Raw genomic sequence first — 18,564 nt, forward strand, 5'->3', positions numbered from 1 at the left:
TTCGCGAATATTTTTATGTATTGACGATAAGGAAAATATATATAACTTGCGCCCTATTTACCGCGCCGGCTCTTACTGCCTCTTTCCCTTTAATCGACTTAATAATATTGTATTTTACGTTATGACGTTCTTACGAAGGCGATATAAACTAATGGAAATGACGTCATTATGTGATAACTCTAATATAGCAGCGATTACGTGATTGATATACTTAAAAATGTCAAGTTTCATCTGAAGTGTTTTTGTTCTTCATATTTATAATTAATCATTGATTGACGTACAATGTGTCGAAATTAATTATCAAAGTAAGGAAAACCAAGTTGGAAAAAAGTATTGAGGCGAGGTACCATTAGTGATAATTTTTTGAATACTTATATCTGTTTATTATATGTATGTTTGTAACTGTGTAATAAATGACGGCGAGAGATACTTTTTAACGCTTTGACGATACGAAAAATAACGATAATCGATTTTTCACTTATCAACGACTTCGCGGACTATGTTGATGAGGAGAACGCGTAGTCTTTGTATATTTCAAGCAAAGCATATAAGCAACTTTATTCTACTCGTAAAGTTATTATTGGACTAATTTCTCTTGTAAAGAGCAGGTTTAACTTTAAAGTTTATTAGAAGATTACTTTTTTGTTCGACATTGTTGACGTCGGTTAACAAGGATTAAATTCAAAAGTTATGTTGTTTAAATTGCACGTTAAAGAATTGGCCTTTGCAATCTCGCGCGAAATTTATACGGAGCTTCGTACAATTCAGTGCTAGTTACTACTACATTGTTTTGGCACCGTACGTCACTAAAGCTTCACTGAATAACGACAGCTGGATCCAATAAGGGAGTCAGGCTTGGTGAAAATCACGGTTGTTGTCTTTCGGAACAGAAAAAAACTGCCGCAATCTCTATCGAGCTACCCAGAAAATACCATTTATAACAAATTATGACGCACAAACTTTTAAAAGTTGCAGCATCGTAATAAAAAAGATAAAATAAAAAAATATATTTTGTTAATTATATTAAAAAAATAACTCCACTAGGAATTCAGATAAAATGTTTAATAAGAGTTTAATAAGTTACATTAAAAAAAATAATACTTTTTTCTGATTTAAATAAATAATTTTTTATCTCTCGCTTTCATATACCGAGAAATTTTAAAGTCAATTTTAAAATCAAAATTGCGAATGTTCTGCATATTCCTATAGAGTTGTGATGCATTAATATGCTTGATTGCAAGTCTGCAATCTTTAATTGCGAAGGCAGGAAGCGTTACAAGATCGATCATTTATGAAACTGGTACCTAAACCATTACATGCTCCTTCTAACTTTCTTATTGCGTTCATAACGAGAAGATTCGCGACTGCATAACATATGTGCATCTAGGCAAACCGACAGACTTTTTTGAAACCTGCAGATATTTAATGGTTGGGATGATCCTAATTATATGAGATATTGATATCGTGCGATGTACGCATAGTCGGGCTTAAGTTTGACGTTAATATGCGGGACTTACCAACGAGACAGATCGCTGCTGAAGCTTGAGACCCAGGTCCTCTTTTTCATCTCCACAGTCGGTCGTATAGAACAGCACGCTCTTCTTAGATCCCCTGAAATCAACCCTCGTTAGTGTCTCCAGCGGACAAGAAGAGACGTGGGTCTTGTGCCTTAGCTCTCTAAGTCCACTTTACGAGACGGGAACGCGAGCTGGAATTTCGCGGTATAATCTGATTAGAACGAGGACCATAATTCGATCGATAATCTGATCGGACATCCTCTCACGACGCTATCGCGACCGACAATATCGCGGTAACGGTGATTTAGAAGAGGTTTCGATATAAGCGTAGCGGAAGCACATTCGTTATTACTATACATATATGGTTACTACGTGAACTGTTATGTGTTATTTAAAACGGTAAAAGTTAAAGGGATAAGTATGTTAATTATAACTCTTTATAATAATAATCCTATATATAATCTTGTTTGACTAAAGAACGAGCGTGTGATATGATACATTCAGCAACATTTTTCGCAATGCTTTTTAATTCTCTTAGCAATTTTCCTAGCGATCTCGAGACCTAAACTGTCGCGCAGCATTGAAACGCAGTTGATAGGAACGACCGGCGCGCAGGTCGTTTTCGAATTATACTCTTCAATTACAAGCTATAAATTAAAGTACGATCAACGCCCGTTCTGTCGCAGGCGATTAAACCTCGCAAGTCGGCGTAGCGACGTAGCGTGCATGCTTGTGTGGTATGCACTTATGGTAATCGTACCTAAGCGCCTTCCCATTACGGTTGAAGGGCTGATGTTCGGTGAGCACGGGCGAATCCGTGTAGCACCGGCTCTCGCTCATAGCGACAACTACGGCATCGCAACTCTTCTTAATCTGTCCGTCAGGTAGACATCTGCAAAAAAAGAGAGAGTAGCCGTTACGATTGGAACTCGTATGTGAAATGAGATTTCGGTATTTATGACTCGCGCGATAACACATTGCAGTTTATCTGTCAGCGTCCCGCGCATTACTTTTTAATGATAAAATCTTCGCTCGATCTGGAGCTGATCTTTTCTTAACAAAAGTCCCGAGAATCATATTTGATCCGTAGCGTTATATATCTTTAACTTAACTTCAAATTGAAATATTGTTAGAGCCAGCATTGGGCAGATACTTCGACGTAAAGTATTTAAATACAAGCTACAATTTATACAGCACACAATGTTTTCAAAAAATATTTCTACATATTTCTATTAAAATATTGCAAGAAATATTTTAAAATAGTTAAAAAACCTTTTGTGGAAACATTTTTAAGAATATTTTAAGAATCTTTTAAAAATATTTATAAAAAAGTTCTTCTTTACCAGGCAATTTAAATATCTAATTCTAAATAAATATGTGATTATATTAAGTAAATAAGGTCATTGGTACTAAAAAGGATAAGTGGTGAAAAAATATTTTCTTGGATCTAAGTATTTTTTTCAGTGTAGGGCCGGTATTGATGGGAGATTGAAGAAATTAGCGTAGTAGTGGAGCAGTCGTGGTAGCAGCCTAAGTGATAGGCGTGTGAACGAAGGATCCCGAGTTCGAGTCCCGGTCGGCTCCATTAATTTTTCCCGTCGCTTACAAACAGAAGTTCATTATTTAATATTTTTTATGCACAAACATATATACAAGTCATACTCATCCTTTAAATACCTTTTTGTAACTTGTTTATTGTAAATACAAAAGTTATAAAAAAGGATGAGTATGACACTATTATGTGTATATATTTATGTATTTTTTTTTATTATGTTATGCAATCCTTAAAATCCTAACTTGTCTGCTTTTATTATAAAAAGTGTAAAGTCAGATTTATGTAATTTTTAACTATGCATTATAACAAATTTTAATATATATATAAAGAAGATGTGTGTAAAACGGCCCCTTTAAGAAATAAATTTATTTTACTTCCAAAGGAAACATATTTGGATTAAAAATATCGTTAGAAGTATTCATTGACATTTTTGTTAATTGAAAAAGTTGAATATAAGCATCCCTTAAATTTTCAAAATTAGTAGCAAACAAAAAACAGCAGATATACATTTTGGCCGTTTTAATAGGGTGTGGCTAAAACAGCTCCAGTATATAATTTTATTTTTATTTTATATATCTTTGTGGTATACTTATTTTATATATACTGTGATATAAACTATAAAAAAGTAAGCTTACTTTAAAATAAATTTAGACGTATTTCAATATGTAAATAATTAATTTTTATTTGCAAAAGTCACAGATAAAATTTTCTGTCTCGGTGTTGGCAGTTCTTTGGCACAATTTTCTACAGATGATGATTGATGATTTTCGAACCCTTTTCTCCCATTTCTTAACCTAGAAATTATCATAATCCAGGTAGTAGAGTAAAATAACGTCTTAATGACGTCTCTAACGCCAATAAAACGTCATTAAGACGTCTTTAAACATTATCTTGCTACTTAGGAAAATGAAAGCGTATATGAGATATCGTACATTGGTGTAATGCCGTTGCCGTCTTACCAACAAGGGTAGCTAAACTGAAGAATTACCGAAAGACGTCATTAACACCATAATGCACTAGGTAGCCAACATAACCTAATAATTGTAAGTCTCCCGATGACAGCGCTGCGTATTTGTTATGAAAATAAGTAGGAGGCCGTTTTACACAATGGGACCGTTTTACATCTCCCCTATATATATATATATATTTTTATATATATGACACATAATATAATACACCCCCCCCTTTACACGCACGGACACACGACACGTACACACGACACATTCCAATGGGTTACTATGTCATGTACAATTTAGAGCCTCGATCCGCACAAGACTTTCGTACTAACATAGTGTAACAAAACGTAGATCAACGCACAAAAAATCGTATCGGTTACGGCGTTATACGTCAATACGTTTCTTGTTAGTAAATGATTCGAAAATCGTGGCAGTAGTGCCTAAAATGCAGTTGGCAATAGCGCCATAGTTTCTTTCTCTTCTTTTGGTACTATATGTCTATATATATACGTTTTTATTATACGATATACACGATATATTGTCCGTCCCTTTTATTGAATCCTTGTATCACTGCGCCATCAGGTTATGAGCCCAGGATACTGCTTCTGTTCAAGTCGAGAGAGTCAGGTACGAATAAATAGAGAAACTAATCTCTTCAGGCGGGTGACCCTACATCTACAATGTCGACACCGTAATCGTCCGTACATAATCCGTTCCCGACTGCTGAAAGGTAGAGAGAACTACCAGACGTGGAAAGTAAGCATGCAGGTTGTCCTGGAAATCGACGATCTGTGGGGATGCGTCACAGGACAACAGGAATACATCGGGAACGCTAGCAAGGTCAGTCGCGCCAAAGCAAGAATTATTCTAAGCATAGATCCAATGCTTTATGTGCATGTGAGAGATTTGTCTACGGCAAAAGAAGTGTAGGAAAGTCTTCAAAAGGCGTTCGAGGACTCAGGTCTCACGAGAAGAGTCGGCCTGATAAAGACATATATGACAACAACTAAATTATCAGACTGTACCACGGTGGACGAATACGTGAACAGAATCATAACTGCAGCACATCAATTACGAAGCACTAACCTCAATGTATCGGATGAATGGATAGTCGTTATTATTAGCCGGACTCCCCGATGAGTACAGACCCATGATTATGGCCTTAGAAAGCTCTGGAATGGAAATCTCAGCTGACTTGGTAAAAATGAAAATCTTATAGGAAGTGAAGAATAAGGAGAGCGGCACAGCACTTTATACAAAACGAGATAAATCTAAAGTGAAGAGCAAGGGACCCGCTGCTTCAGATGCAACAGACATGGACATTTCGCAAAAGAATGTACAAAAAGAATCGGCAATCACAACTTAGGTGGCAATAAAACGAAGGCTTGAAGCTCGGGATCAAATAACGAAAAAAATCAACAAAAATAAGAATGTAAGTCGAAAGAAGAAAAAACGTTTTGCGCCGTTTACACTTCGGATCGTTTAGATACATATGGTATGTGGATTCGTGCGCTTCCACACATGTTATCTCCAGCGACGAATGCTTCGAGAAGATCAACGGTAAAATGGATACGTCCATTTCAACTGCAAGCGGTCGTATAAAAACTCAGGCAATTGGAAATACCAAACTGCGAGTTGTCACGTAAAATGACGCTGAGACATTCAAAGTTACAGATGTTCTGTATGTACCAGATAGCAAGATAAATTTACTTTCCGTATATAAAATAGTAAACAAAGGTTATTCAGTTACATTCGCACCGAGTGCCAATAAAATAACCAATTCAAGCGGAGAGTTGGTGGCAGCTATTGAGCGAAGAAAATGTCATGTACAAATTGGACACAGCATCAGAGCCTCAGGTATATACGGCTACATGCGAAATTGCTGAAGAATTATGGCACAAACGTCTCGACCATAAATCGTCAAAGCATGCTCCTCCTAAACCAAGGGATGGCTACTGGAATAAAATATAACGAAAAATCTGAACTTCCGACTTGCACTTCATGTGTGAAAGGTAAGCTGAGTCGTCTACCCTTTAACCAACAGGAAACGCGCGCGTCACAAATACTGGAATTGGTACACTCAGATTTGTGCGGTCCAATAAAGAACGGTTCCATCGGGGGATCAAAATACTTCCTAACTCTAATAGACGACAAAACTAGGAAGGTTTTCGTATATTTTTTAAAGTTAAAGGATCAGGTTGTAAGTTGTTTTGAAGACTTTCAGACTCAGGTCGAGAACGAAACTGGTCGGAGAATTAAAAAGCTAAGGACAGACAAGGGGGCGAGAGTACGTCAACCAAAATCTAGAAAGGATATTAAGAAGCTCAGGGATTAAACATCAGCTTACGGTCCCGTATTTCCCGTAGCTAAACGGGCTCGCCGAACGAATGAACCGCACTTTAGTAGAAAAAGCACGATCCATGCTGATTGAATCAAATTTACTCGTGTATTATTGGGCCAAGGCTGTATCTACGGCAGCCTATCTCATAAACAGGTCGCCGACGAAAGGATTAAAGAACATAACACCAGAGGAGGCGTGAACAGGGAAGAAACCGTTTCTTGCGCATCTTCGTGTATTTGGTTGTAGAGCGCTGGCATATATCCCGAAAGAGAAACGTCAAAAATGGAATCCGAAAATCAGAGAATGCACTTTCGTTGGATATTGTACTGATTCAACAGGTTATGGTTTAATGGATCCAGTTACAAAGACGATTTTTAAAAGCAGAGATGTTGTTTTTTACGAAACTTCACAGAATACCGCAAACACATCAAAAGAAGAAGACAAAAATAACTGAGGATTTGAACAACCCTTCTACAACGTTGAAGAGGACCACAACAAGGAAAATGACTAAGAAGAAGACGCCGAGGTGATTTCAAGCAACGAATCTGGACAAGTTAACTATTTTGACGCCGATTCGGAAACATAAGTCTCAGAGGCTGAAGAACTATCAGAGCAGTCTAACGACACGGAAGATGACCACGATGAGACTGAAATAGATCAGACAGCCAACATTCAAGATCGCGCTCCGATGCAACCTGCGCTTAAAAGGTCACAGAGAACTCGAAAACCGAAAGATTATGGAGATGATTTTCTTACCTACTTGACTACAAGTGATGTTTTTACGGATCCAGTCAACGTAGAAGAAGCATGGACGATCGTCGTCCGCATTACCTGAAGATAAAATACAATCTTTGAAGAAAAATTAAACTTGGACACTGGTCGACCCTCCACAAGATAAGAAAATCCTAGATACAAAATGGGTATTCAAAACCAAAGTGAACGCCGCGGGAAAAATCGAAAGGTACAAAGCTCGATTGGTCGTGAGAGGATGTTCACAGGTAACAGGTATCGACTATAATGAAGTATATTCTCCGGTAATTTGATATAATTCAGTTAGACTACTATACTTGCCTTAGCAGTCAAACACGATTTCGAAGTACATCATATGGATGTAACAACTGCATATCTTCAAAGAGATTTGAGTGATGACATCTACGTGCGTTCACCCAAAGAGATGATCAAAGACGGACAAGAAGGTATGGAAACTTCAAAAAGCTATGTATGGGCTCAAACAAAGTGGAAGAGCATGGAACGAGAAGTTGGACTCCACGTTAAAGAAGATGGGCTTTCAACAATCGAAGGCGGACCCCTGCATTTACTACAAGTTTGAAGGTAGAAAGATAAAATTATAGAAAATAAATTAAATAACTTATTAAAAACATGGGTAAGAAAATGATATATTTCCCAAAAGGAAGTATATTCTCTCCGCTCGAGTGACTCACTTCTTCCTAAAGCCTACGGTCTTCCGAAAATTCACAAGCAAATTTTTTTTTCAGAATAATTGTCTCTTCCGTTAATACTGCGCTTTATAGCTTTGTAAGCTACTTACACCAAATCATTTTCGATAGCATACCTAAGACGGATAGTCACGTCAATAACAGTTTCGACTTGTATAGCGAACTCTCCGGTAAAAAGATTTCGAGCAACGAAGTGTTGGTGTCGTTAGATGTAGTTTCTCTCTTTACGAATGTTCTCATAGGTCTGGCACTTGAGGGCATCAGCAATAGATGGGCTTATATTAAAAAACGAACAAAGATATTTAAACAAGAATTTATCTTGGCGATAAAATTTGTTCTTTCGTCAACCTTTTTCACATTTAACAATGTAATATACAAACAAACCCATGGATCACCAATGGGATCACCACTTTCCCCAATAATTGCTGATGTAGTCATGCAAGACTTGGAACAAAAAACGCTAAATTCTATAAATGCACGTTTGTCCATTTACCGCAGATATGTTGATGACATATTCATGGCCGCGCCGTCGAACATGATTGAATGTATCCTGGATACTTTCATCATGTTATCATGAGTTATCATGAGCGCCTTTTTACGATAGAATATGAGAATAACCGTTTAGATCTGTCGCTGCAGGTAATTGATAATACCATACAAATCGATTGGTTTCACAAGAAAACGTTCTCGGGCAGATACTTATCGTATTTCTCAAACCATCCTCTCTGCCACAAAATAGGCACCATCTAGTGGAGTCTAGGCACCATCATATAGTCTAGTGGACAGAGCAGTTCTGTTATCTCACCCCATGTACCACAAGAAAAATTTAGAAATGATCATTGAAATATTATTGGACAACGGTTATCCTCTAAAATTAATTTTTAAGAAAATAAACTCCAGGCTCGACAATTTGATTAATGGAAAACTTAGAAATAATGAGAACAACGCAATAAATTCGAGCGGTGTCAATAGAAAATTTATAGTAATTCCGTATGTCAACAACATATCTGAGAAAGCAACGTTATTATTTAATAGAAAGGAACACATAATAGGCTATAGATGCCTTAACAAACTAAATAACATAATCAAAGCACAAAAGGACAAAAACTCATCAGCCACGAATAGTAACGTTGTATATAAGATTGCACGTTAAGACTGCGAGGCTTCCTATGTGGGACAGACAAAGAGACAACTTAAAACCAGAATAAACGAACATAAAAATAATATAAACAAGTAAAGTGTGCAAGTAGAAACCTGCACATTGCTTCCTCATAGTTTTTAAGTGTGCAAGTAGAAACCTTTGCTCACAAAACTTCCTCTATTTGTTTTGGCTTCCTCATAGAGGAAGCTTTGTGAGCAAAAGTTTCTACTTGCAAAAACCGAAATTTCTATAACTCCAGAACTAATCAACCAAATCTTAACGAATTATATATGAAATAGGGGTAGAAAAGACTGAAAAATATAATAAAATTAAAAATAGATCGATATCTCCAAATTTGGGGAAATTAAAGCATAAACAAACATTTCTGCAAAAATTCAAAATTTTATTAAAAAAGAACCCCTTGATTATTAGCAATTTTTATTAATTCTATATATTCTTCAGTTTTTTCTACCCCTATTTCATATATAATTCGTTAAGATTTGGTTGATTAGTTCTGGAGTTATAGAAATTTCGGTAAATTTGGCACATACATACACACATACACACATACATACACACATACCGACATTTTTTAAAATAGATTTTTCGACGTTTTAGAACATTCTGAACACATTGGCAAAAGCAACTAAAAAAAATTTTTTTTACGAAAACAAAGCTTCCTCTATGAGGAAGCAAAACGGACCCATCCAGACACTCGGTCATTTCGGAACATATTAAAGATTTTAACCATTCTTTCGATTGGGACAACGTTAAAATACTAGATACGGAACCTAATTATTATAAGAAACTTATCTCGGAAATGCTACATATTAAAGAACAAAAAAACGGCATTAATTTGAATAAGGATACAGAGTATCTGGATGAGTCATATAACAGTATTCTCAGCGAACTCACCGACATCTAACTATTTATTGTTTCGATGTATTATTATTTCGAAAAATCGCTGTTAACCAAATGGGAACGTTTTGTCATTAGTATTTAAGACACAAAGGAGCTAACATCGACCGTGAGAGCGCGAAACATCGGACTGCGACTTAATTTTGTAATTGTAAGTCCTTACGGTGATTAATTTAAACAACCGCACAAGCTTCCTTCCACTATTGAGACATCGAATTTCAGAACGCATTATAAACTTGACCACACCGCTGACTGACCTAAGATCTAACGCTTTTAACAACTGACTTGGTTTGTTTTCGCCATCCAACAAAGAATAAATCATGGATTTACCTTTGACTGCATGCAGACTTGCGAACTGACTACATATACGATTTCACATTTCACAATAGACTCTATAGATATATTTTTACACACAATTTTACATTGCAATAGTCGACATATTTATACACAGATATTTATTTATACACAATTTTACATTGTAACGTTCTCATGTAAGATGTAACCCCGGATGGCTCTGTCATTCACCATCGAGAAAAATTCTTGCCCGTCTTCAATTGTTTTACCTCTTTATTTATTTTTTATTATTATTTGATACTTTGTTTATTGCGCGACTTCATGTAATTATTTGAATTTGTCGGCTAAAGAAGACACTGTGTGTTCGAAACGTCCGTCATTTGTATATATTATTAAATGAACTATTGATTTGACATTTTGTTTTGCTCGATTGTTGGCCTTTATTCCCATTGTATAATAATAATAGCTATTTACGTAGAGCTATTTACGTGTGGCATATATGCGCAATTCAACATGGCGTCATGTACTTGAATCTGAAATTTTGAATTTATCCCTTTAAGCAGCCATAACTATGACGCCATGTTGAATTGCGCATATATATGCCACACGCCTTTCGAAAGCTCTCTTCAAGACGAACATTTTCCGCCCTTAGTCCGTTCATACCAATTGTGGACAAATGGGGGGGTAAAAGTGACGTGGATTGTCCCATATATATATATATATATATATAGTAGTCGCCGTAGTCGCTACAGCTCGTCGGTATAACAGGAATCATAACCTGATACCTGTAAACTTTAACGTTTATTAATATCTCGCGTCGCGGGGCATTAATAACAATAAGAACTTAATTTAGTAAAAAAAAAAACTTGATTTTATTTGTTAACAGTCACACAGTCCAAATTAAGCCACACCTAGGATTGACTGGTCAAAGTCCGAAGTGATTTTTCTTTAGTTTCTAACTTTGACCAGCCGTATTTGTTATTTCTAGGATTGACTAGTCAAATGCCGAAGTAATTTTTCTTTAGTTTCTAACTTTAACCAGCCGTATTAGTTATTCCTAGGATTGACTAGTTAAAAGCCAAAACGCAAAACTTATTTCGAGCTTTGACCAAGACGCTTGGTCGTTCCCCAGGATTGACTAGTCAATCCTAGGAATGCCTGCGTTTCGGGCTTTGACTATAACATATATATGTATATAGGTACACTATAGGTAGAAGCACATAAAATTGCAGGAGCCATGGGCAGAATGCACAAGCCATATGCGCATGCGCTATGGTATCTGCATTCTGCCCATGGCTTCTAAATTTCCAATCTACATAAACGTCATAAACTATGCATTATGTAGTTATCACGTTGCTTAAGCCGGTTCTACAATACGTCGTAAACGATGGCAACTCGTTTCGCGTAGAAAGTATATGCGTGAACTATTTCGACATAATATTAGTCATTTATGCCTTCCAATACTCAAAATAGCTGCTATATTTTTCAAACTTTTTTTGTTAATAACTTTTTAATAAAACACGACCGCCGGCTAAAACCTTCTGAAGGTCACTCAGGAGAGTGACCTTGACAACATATGTCAAAATCAAGGTCATTGGCGAGTGGGGTCTTTTTGTAAATAATTACCCCAAATACATTATTAGAAGATTTTTGGCGATCGTTGGTATGGTTTGGTACATATACCAAAGTTGCTATCGGTGGTTGCTATTGGTGCTGGTGCAGTTTGGTACACTTTGGTTGCCTATACCAGTGTTACGTCCAACCCCGGGATATGAAAATCTGGGAAGCAAGGGAAAGGTTAATCAGAGGGGTCGGGGGAAGGGAGGACGCAGCTAGATACTTACAAATGTCGCTCGTAGGTACGCGCTCTGAGACGCGTGGCGCGAGCCGAAAGCACTTTTATGACTCAGAAAGGGTCAACGTCCGTAAAGACGTTAGGACGCCTTTCGTGAGCGATGCGATCGTCGGTCCTTTTTCGAGTCAAAGAATTTAATCCTTTTAACTCAGGATCGGACCTCGTGCAATTTCGAGAGAGGGAGGTAATTTGTGGGCAAGGTCTTATAAAAAAAAAAAAAAAAAAAAACCTTACTAACAACTAAACATTTATTACAATAAAAATGATATTTGTTGATAACATTGAGTTAAACATTAATTACATAAAAAACATCGAAATTGTGAGGCAATTGAGATGAATGAACGGAGGCGAAATGAATGTAGTTATTAGTCTAATGTTATGGTATCGGGATCGCCTATGTCCTCGAGATCGAGAGTCGAGGCGGTTGAGGAGGTCGGGGACGGACTTCGGGAAGAGGAGGGGGAATCGGGAGGTTCTAGGAAGCGGGCTGGATCGGGGTTGACGGGGACCACGCGAACCGGGACCACGCGAGGCGGGACCACGGGAAACGGAGCCACGCGGCAAAAATAGGGCGAGAATGTTCAGCAATTGGGCGAGAGAGTAGGACAACTGGGCGATAAGACGTGATAACGGGGCGATTCTGATGTGAAGAACAGGGTTCCTCAGAAAAAGCTGGTAGGGGCGGTGGACTGGCGAGTCGCGGAGAACCGGCGTTGAGATGCTCCCGGGGGAGTTCGACCTCCCGTCGCGCCCGCTTGTTCTGCCGATTTCTCTGTCGCTTGATCGTGCGGAGATTCTGTCCTCGAGGGGGTAGGACTTTCGGGTCCACTAAAATTATTTATTTATTTAGTCAATCTCTCTCGGACCCGGTCGGAAGCGAACAAAAGGAAATTGTCACGAGCTCGAGGGGGGGGAGGTCAGTGGACAGGTCGAGTCCGCGACAGCGACGAGACGCCGGGAGCCAAGTCAGGCCCACGACAACGCCAACGACCGCTGGGAACCTGATGCCTACACCGATTGACCCCAAAGTAATAAGCTTCCGGGGATCCGACAATCGATAGACCGTTTAAGAAGGGGGGCGATAACGCGGAAAAAGAAAGGATCAAGAGAATTACGGGACTTACTACTTGATGAATTTCTGGTGGTTGTTGATTCTCTCTGAAATGGACGTTGGACTCGTCGGTGGGTGAGTCGGGGGCGACTGATGGTTCTTCGGATCTGTTGCACTGACTCTAAACGTGGAGTCGAGACTCGAAACGAATGAGATTCAGATTATAATACCGAGCAATGCAGACTGAAACTGAGAAAATTTCTCTGAAAACGAGTCCTGCGACGTCGCGATTTAAATAAGAAAGTTCGAAGGATGAAAGGGGTGGATTTCGTGTGGGATGTGTCTGGTTTTCGTTTAAAGGATTTCTGGTTGGCGGGATGTTTTTAATTATTATTTAAGGGAATTCTTATTAAGCGAGATGTTTCTCGCCCAAGGGGTAGATTTTGAGTTTACGCCTATCCTAGAAAGCTAGAGACGATTATCGATTTTTTCGGTTTTCCATTGGTGAGCCCCCTCTTAAAACCTCACTGTCTTATTGGGGGTGTAACCCATCGGTTCTTTTCAGTGACGCATTTGTTTTTCGGCTATCGCCGATTTCTCTTTTATTGGAGTTCCTTACTTATCTCGCGACCCTGTTTTTATGTTGACAGACGATCCATACTTCTCAATTTTAAGTGCAGTTTTATTGCAAACAGAAACTTCCGCCACGTGCTCTTAAGATTTTTAAAAGCATGTATTAGGTTTCGTTTCTGTTTGTCGGAACATCGCACGGTCAGTTTTGAGTGAGTCGCGCGATATAATACAGATCTCCATCATCCCCCGTCTGGAGTTAAGGCTCCTTTCTGCGCGTCGTGTCGCCGGGTTTATAGTTATAGGCCAGACGAGGTTGACGAGAATCTGGTCACCATATTCCCCGTCTGTTAGTAATTTGTCATCTGAGAGGTTGCTTTTAGTTGCCCAAGCAAATAGGTAGTTCGATCATAAAAAAAGGAATGCGAGATCTAACCTCACCCCGATCGATAACCGTCCGTACTCGGCTTGTTTATCCTAATCTTAGGGCTATCTTAGGTGCATAAGAATTCCCGCGAAAAAGGGATATCGTGGAGTCCGCAGGACGTAACACCAGAGTCACGCCAAAAATTGCCTATTATTTCAATGTCTTTGGTATAATCTGTTATCGCCGTCATCGCGGGAAGGCTTGGACGCAGAGAAATCGGACCAGGACCCCTATTCTGTAACTCGTAACGACAGTGTCGGTATCGTTACGTTGTCGTTGCGCAGGTATACTACATGGAAAAAAAGCTGCGCAACGACGACATAACGATACCGACACTGTCGTTAGAGTTACAGAATAGAGGTCCAGACCAGTGGTACATGGTCATAATAGCAAACTTTGGACAGCACTCAGAAAACTCGTTATAAAGTTGTGCCCATGGAATTTTTCAATCCTCTTTTGATGCCATACAATTTTAGCCATGTCTGATTGCTGTTCACCGGGGGCCCAATTTTTCATATAAAACTGGGCATAGTCCTTTGCGTTTATTTCACGAAGGGAAAATTGCAAGTGATATAAAGCAAAGCCAGGTATATATGTTTTAAGCAACAACCACGTCCGTGTACTGTCGAGCGTCTGAATGTTTCCGAGTCCAACCAAAGTTTGTCGAGTTAAGTAGTGATTTCCCCTCTCGCGTCATCCTATCCTCCCTTGTTCAGCAGTTTACGTTCCGTCTATTGCTTCCTAGTCTATGATCTAGGGTATATTATGTGTCTATGATTTCGCGGTTTGTCTTTTGCGTCTCGTTTTCCACAATATTCACAACAATCTTAACATGCAGGGTGTTAGGTGCGGGCAATTCGTCACGAGCTTCAATTGCGCACCTGAAATTATCGAAACTCGCTGGCAGATTATATAGAAAAGCATCGTTGCCAGTACATCGGAATGTTGTACATATGTCGACTTGCATGTCTTGCATCTTGTCGACTGTATCGCAAAACTTACTTGTTCACGAACGTCGCCTTCCTCAATTCGATGAAACATTAGTTGCTTTAGTAACAACGCGTAGCTTTTCTGGCGGGTCCCCGTGATTGGTATAGTGTATAAGAGTGTAAGTAGTACATGGAGAGTGTAGAATATAGAGACAGATGGGCGCGCCTAAAGAGAGTGACACGATAATCGAGAGTTTAATATTATTATTTCTCCTGACCCCTTTACAGGGAACCACTGGCTGCTACAATTGGCGACGAGGTGAAAGACGAATCGAATCGATAGTAATTAGCAAACCCATTGAGGGCGTAATAAAGGCTAGGCTAGAAAGCAAAGCAGGAAACGGTAAGTTATAACCTAAAACAGGTTAAGCCATCTATAAAGAAGGAAAACATGAAACCGCTGGTCATGTTATAAGGCTTTTGCGAATACGAATAAAGGCCACGCATTGATAATAACAAAATGACTGGTTTTGAGTAATTGAAACTAAATCTGTGCATCGCAGTAAATACCATAGGGACATGCAGTATAAATCTGTAAGGCGCAATGACGCCAAAGGGCCATGCAGTATAAATCTGAAATCGGTATTAAGGCCATGCAGTATAAATTTGTAAGGCGAAATGACGCCAAAGAGCCATGCAGTACAAATCTGTAATCGATATTAGGGCCACGTAGTACAAATCTGTAAAGCGAAATAACGCAAATCTGTAAAGCCAAAGGGCCACGTGGTTGGCGCTCGTTTGCATATAATTGTAATATAGTGGTTTGTCGCATGTATATAATATTGATATGGTTGTTGATTCGCGTATATTCATTGTATATTAGTCATTAAGCTCCTGATCGTTAGAGTTACCGTCGGTAATTGCGATATCGTGATTTGGGACTCGCGCGAAACGTTGGCGGACCGCGACAGGTGTCAATATTCGCGCGACTCACCCGACTCGTGCTGCCCGCCCACGGGTGGCCCGCAATTATTTGGAACTATGAGTACTCGCTCCGGCCGCAATTCGCAGGTGCGTGAGCCGAGGAGTACCGTGAGAATTATTATTCGCTGTTCGAACGTGGACTCGACAACACACATTTTTGGACACTCACCGTTCGGAGTTGATCGAGTGAACCGCACATTTGGAGCACGACAAGTCGTCTCAGTAATCTCGGGCCTTGCTTGCTTGCCTCTTGCACATGTGCTTGCTATACCGCCTGCTTGCCCGTATTGCACGTTTTGTCTGCCTGTCTGCTGCGGCACTTGAGTGCCTGCACATCCTAGCCTGCTGCACGCCTTCCGCTCTCCAGCACCACAGGGAGGACCGGAAGCCACGAGGCCACCACGAGAACATCGGGCAACAAAACGGTGAGTCGCTTTTCGTTTGCTATCTCGCTTTATTCGCCTAATCGAAATCGTGAGGGGATTGGTCCCTCTGGTCTTTCGAACCACCCTAATACAGGCCAATCGCGAATCCGGGGAGCGATTAATACCCCCCCGAGCACCACGCAATGTAAATCGGTAGTTAACATTAGAGCTACAACGGGGAAATTTGTTTTAATAGCAAATACTACGTAATTATGCAATAAAATAAAAAAAAAAAACGGTAGTAAACCTAACCTAGCAGATGGTCATTCTATTTTAAAATTACAGACACGGAGGAATGGCGTCAATCCCAATCTTGGAAAATTTTGACTTAACAGAGGATCCAAATTCGGTCGGCGTTCGCTGGGTAAAATGGAAACGAGCATTTGAATTGTTTCTTCAAGCATCGAATATCAGCGATCCTACAAAGCAAAGAGCCACGCTTTTACACTGTGGAGGATTGGCTCTACAAGAAATATATTATAATCTACCGGGGATTAACACCGAATCGGATCCAGACAAGACAACAGACGTGTATAAGAACACTATCTTAAAATTAGGTGAATATTTCCTTCCGCGGAGTAGCAGGGTTTTTGAAAAACACGTGTTTAGGCTTATAAAGCAGGAACCGCAGGAAAAATTTGACAAATTTATTTTAAGACTGAGGAATCAAGCAGCAAAATGCGGGTTTAAAAATTTAAAAGAGCACCTAATAGATCAGATAGCAGAAAAGTGCACTCTATCAAAGTTAAGGAAGAAAATCTTAACAACAGGAGATTCTTTTTCTCTAGAAGAGATTATCAGGGAAGCAAACACTCTCGAAACGGTAAATAGGCAACTCGAAGAGTTTACAGGCAAAGCTACACTAACGGAGGTTAACAAATTAGAGGCAAAGAAGATACAAAAAAGTATTTGGTCTCGATGCGGAAGCGGAAAACATACATCCGAGGATAAAAAATGTCCAGTTTGGGATAGAAAATGTATGAAGTGTGGATACGTGGAGCACTTCAGAGAACACTGTAGGACGAGAAAAAGAAAATGGCAGCAGAAGGACTCAGAAAACAAGGATCCAAAATCAAAGAGTAGGAAAGATGACAAAAGTGAAAACGACAAAAGTAAAGAGGTCGATTACGTTTTTCACATCGACGACAATACAATGATTGACTGCATTATTGGAGGAGTTCACACAGAGATGTTAATCGACTCGGGCAGCAAATGTAATCTCCTTACGGCTAGTACATGGGAGGAGCTGAAGAAAAGAAAGATTGTGGTGTCAAATCAAGAGAAAAGTCCTAAACAAGTCTTCATGGGTTATGGAAGTACAAAACCTCTGAGCGTTAGTGGATTATTCCAAGCGAACATTGCGATAGAATGGGAGAAAACACAGGCCACATTTACGTGATACAAGGAGGCACGAAAAATCTTTTGGGAAAAAACACCGCAATTACACTAGGAGTTTTACATTTGGGAACACGAGTAAATGCCATCGAAACGTTTCCTAAATTCAAAGATATCTCTGTAGATACTCCCATTGATAAAAGTGTCAAACCAGTAGCGCAACCGTATAGGAGAATTCCTATTCCACTGGAGGAAAAGGTAAATAAGAAGATTGAAGAACTCATCAACCAAGACATAATTGAAAAAGTAGAAGGCCCGAGTGAATGGATATCTCTAATAGTACCAATCTTAAAAGAGAACGGCGAGATTAAGATCTGCATCGACATGAGAAGAGCAAACGAGGCTATTATTAGAGAAAACCATCCGTTACCCACAATGGATCAAATATCACCACGTTTTAGGAAGGCCGAATACTTCTCAAAGTTAGATGTGAAAAATGCTTTTCATCAAGTGGAGATCACGCCACAATCGAGATATATTACTACTTTTATTACAAGCAAAGGATTATATCGACACAAGCGCTTAATGGGCTGTACTTCCGAAAACGTCCATACTCAGATTTAGGTGAAACTTTGTGAATAGGTTCCTTTTAGATAAAAAACACATATACCAAAAGGATTTTTTGTGACTCTAAAGTTTAGCAACTTTTTTAACATTTTTAACTTGCTGCCTCCGTGCATACATTTTCCACGCGAAACAAACTAAAACAACTCTCAAGTAATGTAAACAACCATAAAGTCATACACAAA

General features: G+C 39.1%; 1 protein-coding gene across 1 annotated transcript in view; it reads right to left on the reverse strand.

The window, feature by feature from the left end:
• Positions 1-18,564, reverse strand: part of LOC112453928 — a gene marked incomplete at its 3' end in the record, with an annotated part of 139,741 nt that overhangs the window by 99,683 nt on the left and 21,494 nt on the right. Inside the window, exons 5-6 of the mRNA XM_025014974.1 lie at positions 2,278-2,409; positions 1,518-1,611 (exon numbers count right to left, since the gene is read on the reverse strand). Of these exons, the coding sequence (XP_024870742.1) occupies positions 1,518-1,611; positions 2,278-2,357 (174 nt within the window). The remainder of the gene's footprint in view (positions 1-1,517; positions 1,612-2,277; positions 2,410-18,564) is intronic.

This window comes from Temnothorax curvispinosus, unplaced genomic scaffold (genome assembly GCF_003070985.1).
Source record: "Temnothorax curvispinosus isolate PA1 unplaced genomic scaffold, ASM307098v1 QBEX01004768.1, whole genome shotgun sequence".
Classification (NCBI taxonomy): Eukaryota; Metazoa; Arthropoda; class Insecta; order Hymenoptera; family Formicidae; genus Temnothorax; species Temnothorax curvispinosus.